Source organism: Petaurus breviceps, unplaced genomic scaffold (genome assembly GCF_028583685.1).
Source record: "Petaurus breviceps papuanus isolate PSGF00001 unplaced genomic scaffold, PetGlider_PUasm1.0 90769, whole genome shotgun sequence".
In the NCBI taxonomy this organism is placed as follows: Eukaryota; Metazoa; Chordata; class Mammalia; order Diprotodontia; family Petauridae; genus Petaurus; species Petaurus breviceps.
In genome coordinates this window covers 11,734,814-11,754,746 of record NW_027187341.1, presented here as the reverse complement: position 1 = coordinate 11,754,746, position 19,933 = coordinate 11,734,814, and the positions used below count along the sequence as shown (strand labels likewise).

Here is a 19,933-nt window from a genome sequence, read left to right as displayed (position 1 = left end):
AGAAAGTTAATAAAAGGCTGAAATGAAATTTAATAAGGTTAAGACTTTGAAATGCAATGTGTATTCAGTTGCTTGAAATCTGAATCTCAAGAAGCAAAGTCTCAGGCTCTAGGGTAGTTTATGGTGTGAAGAAGATGCACAAAGAACTGGGAGTTTGGGAGGAGCAGCACCCACGAGCGGGCATGTCAGAGAAGCATAAGCACATAGTACACATTATGGAAAGTTCTGTGTCTCTCTCCCTCCCCATATATACTCAAAAACATGCACACACATACATGTACACACACATGCATACTCATATGCACACATACACACCTTCTCACTGTTTTATCTTCAATGACTTCTCACAGTTTCAGACATAGCAAGAAAGAGATAAAAAAGAGTATGTATGTGAAAAGCCATGGCTTTGTTCCTGTCCTTCCAAAGGGGAAAATATTTTTATATGCCTGCCTTTTAGGAGCTTTATTAAGGTTACTAACTAAAACAGCAGACAGAATTTGTATGCAAGAATATTTTCAAATAAAGTTACAAATTCTGAAGCTGTGACCTATCTTTGGCAGGTTTGAAAGGCAGTTTCTGACAGTAAATAGTCATGATCTAATGTGTTTGTGTTTGATAGACTTTTTTATTTTCCTAAAGCAAAATAACCATGAGAGGTATACCCTTTGGAGTGGACTTGGCTGTAATGCTTCATGAAAGGGACTTAGAGTTCCACTGTAGGTCACATTTGACCTCCTTCGACAGGATGTAGGGCTATAAGGTTTGATCTTTTTCCACTTCAGTGTTGTGCAATAATTTAATACTCAGTTCTCACAACTGTTTTTGGTTTTTTTTTTTTGCAGATGTTACTCCTCCACAAACATCTGGATATATAGAAGTAACAGATCTTCAATCAAAAAAACTCAGATACGTCCCTATTCCTGGGTAATAAGCTTTTACCAGAATAATTATCTTGATATACCAGGTCCAAAAAGGAAAGCAAATTCATGTTAAATTTTTGTCTCTTTCCTCTACCTAAGTAATAAGCAAGTCATTTCTCAATGAGAGTTGTTTTATATTTTCTTGGTATTCTTTATGCTACACTAATGTTTTCTTTCAGTTTGTAAAATTTGTCAGTTCTTATGCCACTGTAAATCTTAACAGTTTCCACTCTAAACCTTCATCCTATTTTTCTTTGATTCATCAGTACCCGAAGTGATACTTCTAATATAGAAAACTCAGTATTTTCTTATTAGCTTTATTTGTTAGACTTCAGAAGTGAATGTGGTTATAACATTGGAGTGGGAAAAAAAGGAATTCATTTTAATATTGTTCATAACAGCATTCACTTGGGATTTAAGCAGGTGGTGGGTATTTTTTTTTCTTTTTTCTTTTTCTTTTCCTCTCTAAAGGCATGCAAACACAATGAGGAAGCCAGTTTCATTTCTCAGGACATTTTAGTCAGGTTCCAGGAATATTTAAGCATTTCTTAGATATAGGAACAATCATCTTTATTTCAGATTATTTAATTAATTCACTTTTGGTAACTATTGAGTCTGTGAAATAGGGCCTAATTTTTAATTTTCTGGAGAATTCTCCAGATACATATACAGAATATTGTATAACAGTAAAATACTGTTAGATGATTTTCTCATGTAAATATATCCTAGGTTTGTTAAGGACCCATAAAAAAATTCTTTTTCTACATTCTTTTCTAATTAACATGTAAATCTACTCTTTCCCAGTTTTGCCCTATAACATCACCAGCAATATTTCCATGTCTTTCTTCTCTCTTTTTGTGTGTACCATATTCCATATCTGCTGTTGGAACATCTGAAAGAGCATATTGTGTTTAAGCCACTTCCAGCATTTTAGAATGTTGTAATAATTATATTTTCTTCTTTCATTATTCTATTCATAAACACTTATTAAGCACCTACTGTATGCAGAGCATTGTGGTAGAACCAGAGGAGATAGAGTTTAGAAAAGCCGTATTCCATTTTCATGAAGCTTATAGGCTACTTGGGGAACTAGATACAAACATAGATCACAGAGTATCCTGAAGTAGATCATATACTTAGAACTGGTAGGGACCTTCGAGGTCCTCTAGACCAACCTCCTCATTTTGCATAAAAGAAAAATGAGGACCAGAGAGGTTAATTGCCCAACTTTACATGGACAATAAATAGTAGAACCAAGAGGTAAACCCAGGTTTTTCACTCTAAACCCAACACTGTCACCCCCATGCGCTCCCATGCTGCCATAAAGTATGGTGTGAATTAGAGAATTCCAAAATAAACTGCTATGAAGGAGAAAGTCATTAAGAGGAGAGATCAGAACATACTTCTTGGAGAAGATGTAATTCAGTTGAACTTGGAAAAATCAATAGGAATTCAACAGAATTAGAGGAGGGAAGATATTCTAGATATTTTTTAAAAATGTAAAAACATTGGTACAAAAACTGTAAAGGTTTGTTTAGGGGGTATTAAAGTAGCTTAGTTTACTGGGAGTGTAGCATGTGTGGAAGAGAACAGTGTTACAGAAGGCTGAAAAGGTAAGGGAGAACCAGATTAGGGTCTAGTGGAGCAGGAGACCTTAAGTGAAAAGAAAGGAAACTCTAGGTTTATATAGTAGACAACAGTAGTTAGCCTTTGAAGGTTCTTGGGTTTGGTTTCTCCTTGATTGAAGATCTGTTACTTCTATATATCCAGATGTTTGTGGAGGAATAAAATGACCAGATTGATGCAAAAGGACCTATGCATTCTTGGTACAACCTTGCATCTCTTGTCATTAAATACTGCATGTACATGTTTTGGTTCAAGTCATATTGTCAGAAATGTCTAAATATTGACACTCACATGTTGAGGTTTTTCATTTTATACCTGTCTGCAACTCTGTTCCAGAAAAAGTCAGAATATGATTCCAGACCTATTAAACAAGTCATAAGAAATGTGGTTTATCTAGCATTTTTTGAAGTCTTAAGAAATTGTCCGTGTAAATTTAAATTTCTCCTGGGCTATTATTTCATAATAGCTTGTTATTTATAGTCCTCAACAGAATACCATACACCTCAGATGTCATAGAATTTCAAGTAACATTTTCCCATGAATAAACTGTAATTAATCCCAATTAGCTCTTTATCTCACCACCATCATCATCAATATTTTTTTTCTTAAGTCTTCTTTTCTTAATAAACTCAACAGACTTTCATACATATATGTGGAATCTTATTTTCTATTAAGTCCTACCTTCCTTTAGTCTTTCTGTGGGAGCATCTTAAAATAGTTTAGAAGTGCAAAAGCATGTTATATCCTATTTCTTTCTAGTATTTTTTTCCTTTTCCTAAACTCCTGAATGCATCTCATGTTGTTATTCTTCTCTCCAACTGATGTGGTAAGACCAGTGAATCAGAACAGCTTTGATTTATTTATTTAGTAAATCCTGAGGATATGTCTCAATCCTTGGGATATGTTTCTTTTATCAAATAGTAGGTGCCAAGTGAGGGATGGTTGTTTTGTGGCCATCCCTATCTTGTCTCAATTAAATTGTAAGATTGTGTCATTCTACCCAGAAAAATCATCTCCTCTGTGTCAAATAGAAAGCATCAGTTTCCTAAAAACAACTGAGAAGAGTAGCTGGACAGCATAAGTAGTCATTTAACCCAGTTACTGATTACTGTGAGGGATATATCATAGATAAAAAGGAAATACGTTTTGTTCCTGTGCCAAAGGTCTGCAAAGTATTAACCATATTGTTCTGTTGGCTATTTATGTTCTAATACACTTTGCATTTAAATTCTTGATAGGAATTCCCTTGATTCTGTATCATTTTGGCTTGATTCTTGTGCTTGGAATAACAATGTTTGAAAAGGTGTAATATACCTCATCCTACAAGTGGTCTTGAAAATTTAGAGTAGAATTAATACTCCTTATCCTTCATTCTGATCATAATTCTACTTCTTGGATAGCTCTATGATCTCATTAATGTGGTTATCCACTAAAAATAACCCCTAAACATCTCCTCATCCTGTGTTATTCCTGTCCTTTTTCCCCTCATAAATCCTTTATTGACAAATAACTGTCCACCATTTATCTTTCATCCTCCTATATGATCATCCCACCTCCTTGACCATGATGATGTCTTTTAGGGTATTTCTGACTTTAAAATCATAATTATCATAGCTTATTTATTCTTACCATGTATCTTTCAATTGCCCTTCATGTCACTTGCAATTTTAATTCTTCTGAGATCATTGTGCTTCATGATTCTCAGCCTTATAAAATTACTGATAGAATATTGGTCTTTAAAAATAGATGCTTTTAGCACCAAGCATGCAAGATTCATTGGATGCACTGCACATTTTTCCAAAAAGTATCCAAGCTAATCTTCTCTTCTTACTCAGTTCCAAGCACAGTTCACCTGTTCAAAGACTAGGGGAGTGGAGCGGGGAGAGGGAACTATGTAGAGAGTAGAACTGTGATTTCATTTGGATAAGGAACTTCTTCTGGTGAAGAAACTACCTTTACTACAGTCTGTTTCTTCATTATAACTACCTTTTACTTAGAGATCTCAAATTACCTATTGAGTCTCTATATCAGCTTGGTCACCAAGTTTTGTCATTTCCACCTCCTCTATATCTCATATCTATTCCTTTGCTGCTGCTCACACCCAACTGTCCTACCTGTTGCAATAATCTAATTTATTGCAGTAGTTTCCTAATTGGGCTACCTATACTGTACCCAGTCTCTCCCATCTCTAATCCATCCATCACACAGCTGCCAATGTGATATTCCTAAATCACAAGTCTGGCTATGTCATTCCCCTCCTCAAGAAGCTTCAGTGGCTACCCATTACCTTTCTGATAAAATGCTAATTCTTTGGCATTTAAAAGCCTTCACAGTCAGGTTCTAACCTATCTTCTTTTTTCCCTTTAAATTATGAACTTAACAAACACCAAAAAAAATTAGCATTTCCATATACATTGTGGAATAGGAGATGCTTGTTTATGAAACTTCAAGTCTGTATTGTGTGGTTAGTAAGTGTATCTGGTGAAATATAAAGTGACTCAGGAAACAAAGGCTATTCTGATAATTTCAGTTTATTAAGCAATGCATGGCAATTGCCTTAGAAATTTGGACCAGGTAGGTCCCTTCTTCATCTTAGGACTGGACCCTGAATATAAATAAGGCCAGTTAATTAAAAGGATACAACATTAGGCAATCTGATTTCTAAATGGATGAAAGATTGGGGACTTTCCAATTTGGGAGTGGGAGAATAAACAGGTATAATTCCCTGAAATTAGAAAAAAAGAGGTGTTCCACTCCCAAGTATCTGTGAACAATCAAAGGAACATGGAAGCAATAATTGTTGATCAGTACAGGGTTAGTTTTCAGCTAAGACATATAGGTTTCTTGAGAATTGTGAGAAAACTCCTTGCATCACTCTTTGGATCTGACTGGATTTGGTCAGCATAATCTAGGTCCTTGGTGAAGGCTCTCTAAACAGCTTCCTAGTCATGCAAGGCTGGGTTCAAACATAGGTTTTGGTATGGTTTTCCTCTCAATTTTCGGTTTTCTCTCAATTCCCACAATTGAATAAAGTTTTTTTCACAAAACAAAAATTGGACAAGACCCATATATAATATTCTTGATGCTTGATTAATGTAATTGAATAGAAATGGAACTGAGCTAGCTCCAAAATCGAGTCACAAGATAGAGTCAGTGCGGTTCACTCAGTTTCCACAGTTAACCACCTGCTGCCCTAATCCCCTCAATTCACTCATAAGTGTATAATAATTTCAACATGTAACTTTCAAAACTTCCCTGCTTGTCTGATTCCTTCTGGCCTTCATTCTCTTCTGTTAGGGCACAGAGGGATAGGCATAAGGAGAGAACTCTAACCCATCCCTTTCAATAACCTCACTCCCTAGCAAATTTGAAAAAAAAAAAAACTTTTAACAAATGTGCCTAATAGAGTAAAACAAATTTTCTCATTGACCATGTCCAAAAAATATGTAGATTTCATTGTGTATCGAGTCCTTTGCCTCTTTACCAAGAGTAGAATAATATACTTCATCATTGGTACACTGGAATTATGGTTGAATATTGCATTGGTTGGAGTTTTGAGTCTTTCAAAGTTGTTTGTCTTATAATATTTTCATTGTTATACAAATTGTTCTGGTTCTGCTCAGTTTACTCTGTATATATTCATGAAAATCTTAGGTTTCTCTGAAATCATCCCTTTCATCATTTCTTATGAATCAACACTATTCCAGTCCATTCATGTACCATAATTTGTTCAGCCATTCCCCACATTTTAAGCATCTCCTTAGTTTCTCCTTCTTTGTTATAATTAAAGGAGCTGCTAGAATACAGCTACTTTTGTATATACTTTTCCTCTATATTTTATCTGTTTGGGATGTAACCCTAGAAGTAGTAGTTTTGGATCAGAAGAATGTACAATTCAGTGATTTGGGGGGACCTACTTCCAAATTACTTTCCAGAATAGCTGGATCAGTTCACAGCTCTAATAACAATGAATTAAAATAGGCAGATTACATTTTGCTGACAGGTACTCAGACTGTGAATTAATATCAATATTTAATATACATTGAATAGTATCTTGTCTAAATACTTGAAGGAAAAATTTATCAATTTATAGGAAGAAATATATAGTAAATGTATAATAGTTGGGAATGTCAGTGAGGTCTTATAGTCCTGAACACATCTGACAAAAAAAAAATCAAGAAAAAAGGTAAGAGCCTGAATAAATTGTTTTGTCCTTTTGGAGGAGGGAAGGCAGGACAGTTGGGGTTAAGTGACTTGCTCAAGGTCACACAGCTAGTAAGTGTTAAGGGTCTGAGGCTGGATTTGAGCTCAGGTCTTCCTGACTCCAGAGCTGGTGCTCTATTCACTGCACCACTTAGCTGTCCCCTGAATAATTTTTTGGAAAAACATCTTTGGCGATTACTGCAAAATGGCACGTTTATAGAAATTCACCATGAATTAGGGCATTAAAACTCACCAATAAATGTAGAAAAGCAAAAAATAAACACATCCTTATTGACTACAAGGCAATAAAAATTATATCCAATAAAGGGTCTTCAAAGAAAGGATTAAAACTAATTAGAAACTAAATAATACTGGAAAATAGTCTGGAAGAAGTTCGGTTTATACTAGCATTTCACACCACATGCCAAGATAAGTTCCAAATAGATATATGACCAATATCAAAAGTTATTATCTTAAACAAATTTGAAGAGCGAAGAAGAGAATACTGTTCGCAACTATAGAAAGAGGAAGGGTTCATAATCAAAGAACTCGTTGTTGCTCAGTCATTTCAATCATGTCCGCTTCTTCAGCCAGCACTCTGTCCACTGTAGCATCTAGCCTGCCCTGATGAAAGGATAAAAAGGATCAAAGAAGCCAAATGTTTATGAGTCTGACAAAAGACAAATTGTGATTATATAAATATAACATGTACATGCTGCCTTATACTTTCAGAGCCAGTCTTGCTGCATTGCCTTCTTAGGACTGTAGGAGGTTACTTTGGAGAGGTTGGAATTTGTGGGTATCTGTCCTGCCACTTGATGCTCATGTGTCCACTGGCTGGGTTCACTCCATTATTTGGGGGCCAATGACTAACATCCTAGCTTAATATTATTAATCACTTAACATTTATTGGCTTTTTACAGTAGAATTTTTACTTCAAAGATTTAGCAAAAACATACAGACATTTCTCCTGATTTCTCTGGAGCATACTCTCTCCTGTACCACCTCAAGCTCTAGAGGAATACATCCAAAATTTGGTTCAGTTCCTATATAGTGTTATCACCAGCTTCATATTCAAAAGCAGTATCACTGCAGATGAGGCCTCATTTCAGCTTTCACTGTCGTGAGTCCAGAAGGTCTCAAAAAGTACTCCTTGGTCTTTGGAGCATTAATGTTACTGGTTACAACACCCAGCATTGATTCCTATGTCTCATTCTCCCAAAGTCCTAAGACTCCACTCCTTTCCTTGTTGAAAAGAGTCAGAGGAAGCACCTCCAGACAGTACTGAAGCAAAGAGGTGACTGAAGCTGGCTCAGATCTTTTTTGAAGACTCCAACACCAGCTTGTTGCTGGTCAAAAAGGGCTCCTCCCAGCCCACATGGTTAGCTAACTGGAACCAATTTAAAACATGCACACATGCTCCATAGTCTCTCCAAGTCACTTACCTTATACTTCATTCAGTTCTCCCTGAAGCAAGGACCCACATGCTCCATGTGGGGATGTTATATCAGTCAAGGAAACCAATAGGGTCTACACACACCAAGCCTTCATTACATAAAATTGAAAAGTTTTTGCATAAGCAGAATCAATGTAGTTAAAATAAGAAGAGAAACAGTGAGGAAAGATTTTTTAGCAAATGTCTCTGATCTATCTCCAAGGTCTGATATCCATGATATATTAGAAACTGGTTCAAATACATGAGAAAAACAACTATATCCTAATAAATAAATGGTTAAAGGATATAAATAGATAATTCTCAAAGGAAGAAATTCAATCTAATGAAATCCAAAACTACATGAAAAAAAATGCTCTGAATCATTTGAAATTCACCTGAAAACAACTCTGAAGCTCTACCTCATACTCAACAGTTTGGCAAAAACAACAAAAAAGAGAACATGACAGTTACATGCACTGTTGGTGGAGTTGTGAGTTGATCTAATCATTCTGCAAAATGATATGGAACTATACCCCAAAAGTCACCAAGCTATGCATATCCAGTGGTCTTGCAATATCATTCTGGCCAGGGTCAGCTAGGTGGCACAATGAGTAAAGCGCCGGCTCCGGAGACAGGAGGACCCGAGTTTGGTTCCGGCCTCAGACATTTAACACATGCGCACACACACACACACACACACACACACACACACACACACACACACACAAACTAGCCGTGTGACCTTGGGCAAGTTACTTAACCCCAATTGCCCTTCAAAAAGAAAATATATATATATATATATATATATCATTCTGGCCTATAACCTAAAAATATTTTTAAAGTTCTTTTTTATTGTGACAAAGAACTGAAAACAGGGTGGGTATCCATCAATGTGGTATGCCAATGTGTCATAAGAAATGATGATAAGGAAATGGTTTCAGAGAAACCAGGGTCAAGACTTATATGAACTAAGCAGTGAAGTGAGTAGAGCAAGGTGAATAATTTATATGATAAGAACAATTTAAGGAAGAACTATATTGAAAGATTTGAAAACTTTGATCAATGCCATAATCAACCACAATTCAAGAGTACCAGTGATTAAATATACTACCCACTTTGAGACAGGAAGATGAGGACTCAAATGCAGAAGGAAGCATACATTTTAAAAATATGGCCAGTGAATAGTTTGGTTTTCTGTGCACATACCTATTTGTTATGAGAGTTTCATTTCTCTTCTTTTAATTGGGGTGTGATTTTAGGACGGAGAAGCAGACTAACTATAATACTATTTTTTAAAAAAACAATGAGGGTCATTGAAGCATATAAAAGAAAATACACAGAAGAAATCAGAAGAAAGTTCAGAAGGGAAAGAAAGACAAACAGGATAACTTTGAAAGTAACATAGTAAATTTATTATGTACTTTTTTTTAAAAAAAGCAAATGAGAGAGGTTCAGGAAAAATTAAGAAGAAATAAAAGCAACCCAAGAAAATTATGAAAAGAAAGTCAACCAATTAAAAAAAGAGATTTAAAAAACTTAAGGAAGAAAATAATTCCTTAAACACCACAATTGGGTAAAGGCAAGCCTTATGTTATAAAACACCAAGAAATAATAAAGTCAAAAGAATGAAAAAATAGAAGAGAATATGAATCATTAGAAAAACAACTGATCTGGGAAACAGATCAAGGAGACACAATATAAGAATTGTTGAACTACCTGAAAATTGTGACCAAAAAAAAAATCTAGATACAATATTAAAGAAATCATTAAGGAACATTGCCCTGAAGTACTACAAACAGAGGGTAAAATGGAAATAGAAAAAATCCATTTATCACTACCTGGCAGAAATCCTAAGATGAAAACTCACAGGAGTATTATAGCCAAGTTTTGAAGTTCTAAGTTAAAGAGAAAATATTACAAGTAACAAGAAAAAAAAGCCTATCTAAATACTGTGGAACAGCAATCAGGATGACACAAGACTTAGCAGCTTCTACTTAGCAAAAGACCTGGAGTTGCAAGCAAAAATAACTTACCCAGCAAAGCTGAGTATAATTCTGAAGGGAAAAAAAATGGATATTTAATGAACTGAAGACTTTCGGGTATTTGTGACAAAAATACCAGAATTCAATAGAAAATTTGACATATAAAATCAAGGAGAAACATTAAGGAACAATTATAAGGGACTCATTTGGTTGAACTGTTTACTTCTGATATGGGAAAATGTCTGTACTCTTAAGATTATTATCATTATTTGGGTAGTTTGAAAGGTCATACATACATTTATAAAAGGCTTGAGGTTGAGTTGAGTATGATGGAATGATTCTAAAAAAACAAAAATGGGTAGGGAGAGGTAAGATGGAATTATAAGTGAGACATGAATGGAAGAACTATTACAGAGGAAGCAGGTGGAGGTGGAGGTCAGGTGACTCTGGAATCTTACTCACATTGTAACTGGGTTAAAGAGGGAACAACATATACATCTAAAGGGCATAAAAGTCTTCTAAATTTACAAAGAAATAGGAAGACAAGGGGACAGGATAAGGGAGACACTTCTAGAGGGTGGGGGGAAAAGATAAGGGAGAGACCCATAGAGGGATGGATAAACTAAGGAATGGGAGGACAAGGTATCAATAGAAGTAAATTAGCCACATGAGGACGGATAGGATAAATAGGGCAAGAAGGATCAATAGTGAGAAAAAATAGGGTGGAGGAAAATACACAAGTAATAGTTATAACTTTGTGAGTGGGATGAACTCACCCACAAAACGGAAATGGATAGCAGAATGTATTAAAAACCAGAATTTGACAATATGTTGTTTACAAGAAACATAATTTAACATGAGAGATGCAGACAGAGTAAAAATAAAGTGCTGGAGTAGGATTTATTATGCTATAGTTGATGTAAAAAGAAAACAGGAGAAGTCATTATGATTTCAGACAAAGACAAAGCTAAAATGGACTTGCATGAAATAATGAAAAGTGAAATGAACAGTACCAAGAGAATGTTGAACATAGTAACAGAAATTTTTTCCTAAGAACAACTTTGAATAATTAATTTATCTTGAGTATCCAACTAACTTGTACTAACTGCAAACTGATAAATAGGGTTTGCACACGTGCTCTCTCTCTCTCTCTCTCACATACACACACACACACACACACACACACACACACACACCTTTGTGTTCAATTGTAGCCTTCTCTGAGGCAGGAGAAAAAAAATTTTTTAAAACAGCAGAGAACAAAAGAAAACTTAGAAGGAAGCACAAAAAGCAGGATAGCTTTGAAAACAATATGTACCTTTAGTACATGGTGTTTTTTTTAAGTAAGCAGTCTGAAATAGACATAGAAATTATATGCTGAATCCTCTTTATGCTGTGCTGTGTATGTGGAAATGTTCTTTTTTTTTGTCTTTTTGTATTTAAGTTCAAGATGAATTTAAAATTTTTTTTAAATAGAATAAAAAGCAAGCTATACAAAGATTCATGGGTCATCTTTTTTTTGGCCTCCTACTGTGCTTTTTTTTCTTCTGGCATTTATTAAATACAGAATTTATAAAATTAAATTCAAAAAAGGAAAATCCAGGGTCATCCCCACACAACTGTAAGTATTCAGAGTAAGACTTTTTCGTAGTTATACGACCTCAATTTACTATCTCTTTCTTCCTAGGGTCACAAGGCTTAAAACATTCACTATCTTGCAGTGATGAGTAAGAGTAGCAATTACTATCCTCATTTTACTATTATGGTTATATTGCATTTTGGTTGTTGTTTTTTGTTTTTTCAGACCAGCATCTCTCTCTCCGCACACTACATGGCTCTCTACTATTTCAGACACAGATGCCCTAATTGCTGAATGGGGCAAAGGTGGTGTTGTTACTGTTGATATGGGAGGCACTGTCAGGCTTTGGGAAACTGGACTTGAGCATCTGCAGCGGTCTCTTCTGGAATGGAAAAACATGATTGGGCAAGAAGACAAAGCTGCACAGGTAATACCAATTTTGTAACATCTCAGAAGAGAATAACACAATGGTGTTGAAATATGCTAGCCAGATATTTGAAGTGGTTTTTGGAATGTTACTACTAGAGAAAAACAACAAGAGAAGCTTTTATAGACATTTATGGTAAAATGTTGAATATTTTTTCCTTAGCTATTTAAATAAATGACTTCTCACATTACAACACATAAAATCTTGCAGGAGTTATTCCCTTTTACTAGAACCACTTTTATAAAAGCCTTACTGTTTTTAATGCTATTACTGTAAGCATTCTCTCAGTGCCACCCTGGGAATTTGAGAAAGTAGGCATCTAGATGTATCTGATTTCTGATCCAAAAACAAAGTCGGTGTCTTTAGCATAGACATATTTTGCCATCCTCCTTGTTTCCAAATAACATAAGTCCTATAGTTCTGACAAAAAAAGCACCTAATGCCACAGTGAAAATAAGTATAAGAAGACTGGCATCAAAATTAAAGGCAGTGCTAATAATGAAATAAAGAAATGAGTCAGACAGCCCAATCTAGTTCCCTTCTAAATAAACTGTGAAGAATCCAAGAAGCTACCTACTGTATGTTCACAAAAGAGCACCCTAGAGTAGAGAAGAACTACCAAGAATGAGTGATTCATTTGCATTTTAATTTCTTTCACATTTCGCAAGTTCTCAGTTGAAATGGTGTTTTTGTGTAGTAAAATCAAGGCAGGTTCCTTCCAGCCATGTTTCTCTGCAACGTATAAATTATCAGGGAAAGATGTTATGAGTCACAGTTCTACAGCCTGTTTCCTTGAGGTCTGATTAATAAATATAACTTTGCCCACATAATATTTCTTTAACAATTTTTATGGATCACCATAGAAGAGAAATAAATGGACATGTTTCTGTCTGAATCATAAATACTCTTGACTTCTAAATTTGTAGCAGCATTCTGAACATTATGAAGGAAAATAAGCCAAGCAAAATACTTTGAAATTAAGATTCCGGGAGGCCAGGTAGCATGGCGAGTAAGAGCAACAGCCCCAGAGTCGGGATGACCAGATCAAATCCAGGATCAGACACTTAGCACCCACCCAGAAACACCTGGCCATGTAAACTTGAGCAAGTAACTTAACCCCAATTGCTTTAAAAAAAAAAAAAGAAATTAAGATGCCATCATATATGTTACTACATATATGTTGCACCTAACAACTAAACATTAGCAGTTCCCCCAGGGAAATAGCAGATTCATTCATTGGAGTCCTGTTTACATTTTTTTTTTTGTAATTTTAATCTTCTAATTTTTAACCAAATTCCTGTGTCTTAGAATAATTGGAGGCTGACAACACAAGATGCAATTTTTACATTTTTACCAGATTTTCTGAGTTTTACATGTTGCAGAAAATGAGTCAATCAATATTTTCAAATACTAACATTTATGAACAGGGTCAAGGATGTCACTTAAAGTTGTGCTTTACTGTAATTGCAAATCAAACTTTTTCATAAATGCACTCTCTTCTTTCAGCCTGTAAGCATTTATGGTTTTTAGCCATGTATGTACATGCAAACACTGTGGTGAATGAGGCTAGTTAGGATCCGAAGGATATTTTCTTTTAAAATATCACAAATTCTGAATTTCTGAAGACACAGTTGGCAGCAGCTCATTAATTTGGTATGTGTGAGTAAAGTATGAGTTGAAGTCCCCGGATGAGAGAAGGGAGAGGCTTGAGGAGAGGAAAGGCTTGGAACAGCTGTTGTGGTAAGTGGGATGGAGAATCCATCAAGTAGGAATAGAAGGATTAATTTGCTGCAAGAAGGGTACAGCCGAGTTTAGATAATATAAATATGTTGTGGACCCAGTCCACCTGGTCGCATAAGTTCCCACAGTTCTATTCAACAATATGTGAGTAGATATGGAAAAAGAAGATTGTGGGTGGAGAGGGCAAGATATGGTCCATCACAGCACAGTGGAACAAGGCATTTGAGAGTAGAGAGAATTGTAGAGTTGAGTTGGTTCACTGAGGGATCACAACTGGGAAGGGAGGAAAGTTGGGGTGATGGCTTGGAAAAGTTCTGAGAGGTAGAGGGATTGGAGGTCACAAGAGACTGAAGAATAGGATTAGGGATAGTAAGGAATATGGAGGGATGAAATGATAGGGTATTATTATCAGGTAAAGGAATTTCAGAATTCTAGCTTATTGAAGTGGAATACTTGTGAGTGATGGGAAAGTCAAAGGATGTGACCATCCCTGTGTATGACTGAAGTGTAAAAAAAAAAAAAAGTAAGTCAGAGGAGTTGAAAATACTGAAGAAGTGTAAGGTCGAGGGTATATATGGTATATTGAAGTCCCCTGGTGTGAGGGCAGGAACTCGTTGAGAAAGGAGAGAGAATGCCCTGGGGAGGGGTAGGTAGCAGTCACAGAATCTGAAGGGAGGGATCTTCAAATGAGGGGAGGTTGTTTAAGTAATATTGGTAGAAGAAGGCATCTGAAAGTGGCAAGAGGGAGCAAGTAATATTCTGACTACATTTTAGAGATCAGCAAGGGTATGTGAGAGAAGGTACATATAATACCAGAAACGATGGCTAATGATGAAGGGTGAGGGGGAAGTTCTATCTCAGAACCAGAAGATGTAAGGAGTCTGAGAGGAAGATCTCTGACATGATGAGGTTGGTTATTTTCAGAGTGGGATTTATAGAGAGCATAGTTGAAAGAGTAGGCAGATATGGAGTGGGACAGTGTAGGAATGTAGTATGTGGAATGTTCAAGGTCTCATCACTGCCTAACAGTTCTCCACCCAGGGGCACTGAACTCATAAACATAAAGCCTTACACTCTGATTTTCAAAAATCAAATATAACATGGGGGAAATAGGTGAAAAAAGACCTGGTTTGAGTGTATTTCAAGATAATTTTCTTGTCAACAGGGTGACATAACTAACGTATAGTCTTAGACTGCATTAACCAAGGCATAGTATCTAAAGTGAAAATAATCATCACACTATACTCTGTTCTGGTCAGACATCTAGAGTGTCATTTTTGTTCAGGTCTGAAGCTGACGCAGTGCAGAAGAGGGTAAACAATACAGTAAAGGGGCTGAGAGCGGGTCACACTTCATGTAAAGATCAGAGGAAGCGACCAGGGACTTGAGCCTAAACAAGAGAAAGCTTAGGGTGGGACATAGCTGGCTTCTTGAATTCCAAGGTCGATCATGTGGAAGTAGCATTCGATGTATTCTTTTTCGTCCTAGAGAGCAAGTGGGAACAGTAGATGGAAATTTCTATTAAGTAGTTTTCCATTCTATATAAGGAAAGATTCCCTCATGCCTGGAGTGATTCAAAAGTGCAGTGGACCACTTTGTGAGGTAGTAAGTTCTCTAGCACTGGAAGTTTCCAAGCTGAGGCCGAATGGACCCCAGTGAGGGTAAGGGCTCATTAAGGAATCACGGTGCCTTGGAATCAAGCTCTAACTGATACCTACTAGTGGTGTGACTGACCCTGGATAAATCACTGTATTCTTTGAGCCTCAGGTTTCTCATCAGTAAAATAAGGGTGAGAATAACTCTTGCATAACACACCTCCTTGGGTAATTGTAAGGAAAGCATGTTGTGAACTTTAAAATAATGCTCACTGTGGTTCTGCTATTGTTCCTCTTATTATTTCCATTGTTTTGTTGTAGAGGACAAACCTGTTTAGGTATCTGTGGGAGTAAATGACATACGAGGAAAATGGATTTTACCACTGAATGATTCTGTGTGTGTGTGTGTGTGTGTGTGTGTGTGTGTGTGTGTGTACTGTCTACTTTAGACAAATTTACAGAAACAAGTTGTGACCATATATTCTTATTTGGGGAACTGGTAGGAATAGTTGACTAATCTTGGTCTGTAAATTGTTTGTACTTTACATCCTGTCTTTCTTAATAAATCATTAATGATGGACTTGACAGCACACTTGATTTCTTCTATTTAGATGAGCTCATACTGTCATTTAAAAGGATTCTAGAGACAAAACTAATTAAAATTGGATTATTGCAATGACGAGTGATATTTGATAGAAAGTCCTTTTCCAGGTATCTCCCTATCTTGGATCTCTGAGCCATTCTGCATTTAGAGAAACTTCTGTAACCACAGACAAGTTCCTGTTGGGGAGTTTAACGAATGCCTTTCATAGAATTCATGAGAAAAGAAAACAGGTTTCTAATAGCACACTTGTGTTGTTATTTATTACATGGTGAAGTCAGCAGCTTTCACTATTACTGGCAGAGCAACACGCTCACCATCTAGTGGACAAGAATAATTTCATTTTATATAAGGGAATTTAAAGCAGCTGTTTAATACACAGCCAGGCAGGCAGACTTTGGAGATGCTAACTAGTCAGGGAAGCAAGGAGAAGGAGCCGTAGGTGATTTGGTGTGACCATGGCACCTTCTTTCAGGGAATGACAGAAAACGCTCATCAGGATCGGGCAGCATCAGATACACAGGAAAATAACTTGTTCTGGAACCAGAGGACCTGGGTTCAGATCCCACCCCTGATGTTTACTTTGTGTGTGCCCTTGAGAAAATCAGAAAGTCCCAACAGCAGACATTAGTTTTCTCATCTACAAAATGAATGGGCTGGATGGACTAGATGGTCTCTGGGGTCCCTTCCCACTCTAGAGTGATGATCCTATGAACCTAAGAATATTCTTCCCCATCCCGGGCTCCATTACATTTTGATGAGTAAGCTGCACAGTTGGATAAATAGTGGAAGTTCCTTGACCATAGTCTCTGCTGTGCTTCACCTTTCTAGAATTACTAACCTTGAAATCATTGTTGATTTAAATCTTCACTTTAGTTTAACAGATTCTTCGTGTGTTTTTAATGGATTCAGATTCCATGAGAGGATTAATTAGTAATAATATAGTAATATGAATGGATGGTAAGAAACATGTTTTGCTGTAATTTAGATAACCTTTAGAGCAAATGAAATTAGATTATCATAATAATTTAATTCTAAAAACCCAATATTAAGGACTTCTAGCATCATCTCAGGACTAGGGGTGAGGGGCAGGAAACTATGTTTAATGGTTTTTGGACCAGACCTGTGATTTCCTTGGTGTAGGGAACTTTCAATGAGGAAACTCCCATTACTGATACAAATTGTTTTGTTTGCCCTGCAGTTCATATTCTGAGAGTTTCCTGGAACATAAAGATTAAGAAACTTGTCCAGTGTCACACAACCAATATGTGTCAAAGTCTGGGCCGAGCCTAGATCCTCCTGATTCAAAGTTAAACTCTCTAGCCAATACTACACACTGCTTATCCCCTCCCCAAAAACGTACTAATGAACAAAAATCAAATTCTCTCCCTCTACCAGTGTACCTTTTATCAAGAAGAAAAACAAACAAAAAACAAGACCTTTGTAACAAATAAGTAAAAACAAGCAAAACAAACTTCAGCATTGTCTGTGTCAAAAAATATATATTTCATTCTGTACCATTAGTCCATCACCTCTCTGTCAAGAGATGGATAATAGGTGTCATCATGGCTCCTCTGGAAACACGATTGATCATTACAGTGATCAGAGTTCTTCAGTTTTTCAAAGTTTGGGTTTTTAGGGGTTTTTTTGTCTTTATAGTGTCATTATTGAATATATTACTGAATACATTTTTCTCCTGATATTGCTCACTTTACTATGCATCACATCATACAAGACTTCCCAGATTTTTCTAATACCATCCCTTTCATCTTTTCTTATAGCACAGTATAACTATTACATTTACATACCATAATTTGTTCAATTCTATATTTTCAGAATCATGACTTTGTCATTCTAAATCCTTTAAATGTGTTCTGCCTTGTGCCTATAAAAGTTTATTTCTTTCTACTTGCCTTAACATCTTTCTTTTCTTCTCTCCTCTTTCCCCCTGATCTCTGACAAATAAATGTTTCTTTTTCTTGCCAAGGCCATTACATGTGTCTTTGGGGTACCATCTTCTCCAACAGAATGCATCATTAATTTCTCTCTCTGTCTCTCTCTCTCTCTCTGTATCTCTGTCTCTCTGTGTGTCTCTCTGTCTCTGTCTCTCTGTGTCTCTCTGTCTCTTCCCCCTCTTCTCTCCTTCCTCCTTTCCCATTTCCTCCCTTCTTTTCTCCTTATGTATTGGATTGAAGCCCTCTGACTTCAAACATGTCCAGATCTCCCTATCCTTAAAGATCAAGACCTGACCATTACCCCCAAGTTACAGTCCTATATCTCACCTCCCTTTCATAACCAGCCTCCTTGAGAAAGCTATCATACTAATAGCCTGTATTTGCTTTCCCCTCAATCATTCCTCAACCCTTTGCAATCTTTCTTTCAATCTCATCACTCCGGGCATTCCTCTCTACAAGGTTACCAATGGTCGCCTAGTTCTCAGATGTGAGTCTTTTCTCAGTCCTCACCTGAAATCTGTCTGCTGCATCTGACACTATCAGCCACGCTTCCTTCCTAGGCACTTCCCTCTGCATATCAGGGTGACTCCACTCTTTGCTGGCTCATTATCTATATCATCCCCCTTAATTGTGGATATTCACCCAGGGTTCTGTATCAAACCCTCTTCTCCCTCTCTGCTATTTTTGCTTGGTGACCTCATCAGCTCCTGGGGGTTTATTTGTCATATTTATGCAGATGACTCACAAATATATAGACGTGTATGTATGTGTGTGTGCACATATGCTAAAGCTCTCCAAATCTGCAACTCTGTATCACCAGTCGCCTGTCAGACATTTCAAACTGTGTATCCCTGAGACGTCTCAAACTCAACATTTCCAAATGAAACTCTCATTTTCCCCGAAACCCTTGCCTCTTCCATGCTGCTGTCTCTGTCAGAGGTGCTGCCATCCTCCTAGCCTCCCAGGTGGTTAGCCTCACGTCATCCTCAGCTCTGCACACTCTGTCTCTCCACACACTCATTTTGTTGCTAACTTTTGCCATCTCTACTTCTACCACTCCTCTTGCATATGCCCCCTTCTCTCCCTGCACACAGCTCCCACCTTCATTCAGCCCTCATCACCTCTGACCTAACTACTGCAAGAGCCTCTTCCTTGTTCTCCCTGCTCCGGACTGTCCACACCATGCTGCCAACCAAGTGACTCCCCTACTGAGCCAGTTCCAGTGGCTTCTGATTGCCTCCAGGATCAAATGTGAACACACTGTTTAACTTTTAAAGACCTGCCCAGCAGTGTCTTTTTCCAGTGTCACTTTCCAGTCTCATGGAATGCTACCTTTTGCACTTTTCTGTCAAGCTAAATTGGCCTTCTCTGTTTCTCCCACATTAAACTCCATCTCCCATTTCCCATCGCAATATCTTTACATTGGCACATAGGCCCAAAATCCCTTTTTTCGTCGCTATACCTCATGGAGCCCCTTATTTCCCTTAAGGGTGCAACTCAGACACCAACCACATGAAGCCTTTCTTGACCCCTTCAACCTCAGATGCTCTGCTTCACGTTTATTCACTTTATATCTATGCTGTATATATTTATATTTATAACTGACTTCTCTTTTTTAATGGAGATTCCTTGTCAGTAGGGATTATTTCATTCTTTGTATTTGTATCCCCAGCATCTTGCATAATCATGGCACGTAATAGGTGCTTAATAAATTTTTGGTGATGATTGATTGATTGACTTAGTTGCATTTAGAATTCTTCCAAGTCACTTAAGGCAGCACTTTAGATTTTTTCCTCAAACATCAGGTACTATCTCCATAAGATTCCTGACTACCATTGTTCTGGGGTGTGTGTGTGTGTGTGTGTGTGTG

The 19,933-nt window shown here is 36.9% G+C and overlaps 1 protein-coding gene across 3 annotated transcripts in view; it reads left to right on the top strand.

Annotated features, from left to right (window-relative positions):
- The window catches only part of VWA8 (von Willebrand factor A domain containing 8), a 442,846-nt gene that overhangs the window by 312,234 nt on the left and 110,679 nt on the right, over positions 1-19,933 (top strand). For all 3 annotated transcript variants that reach the window (XM_069068654.1, XM_069068653.1, XM_069068655.1), the window contains exons 36-37: positions 843-924; positions 11,971-12,172. In XM_069068654.1, coding sequence (XP_068924755.1) covers positions 843-924; positions 11,971-12,172 — 284 coding nt within the window. The remainder of the gene's footprint in view (positions 1-842; positions 925-11,970; positions 12,173-19,933) is intronic.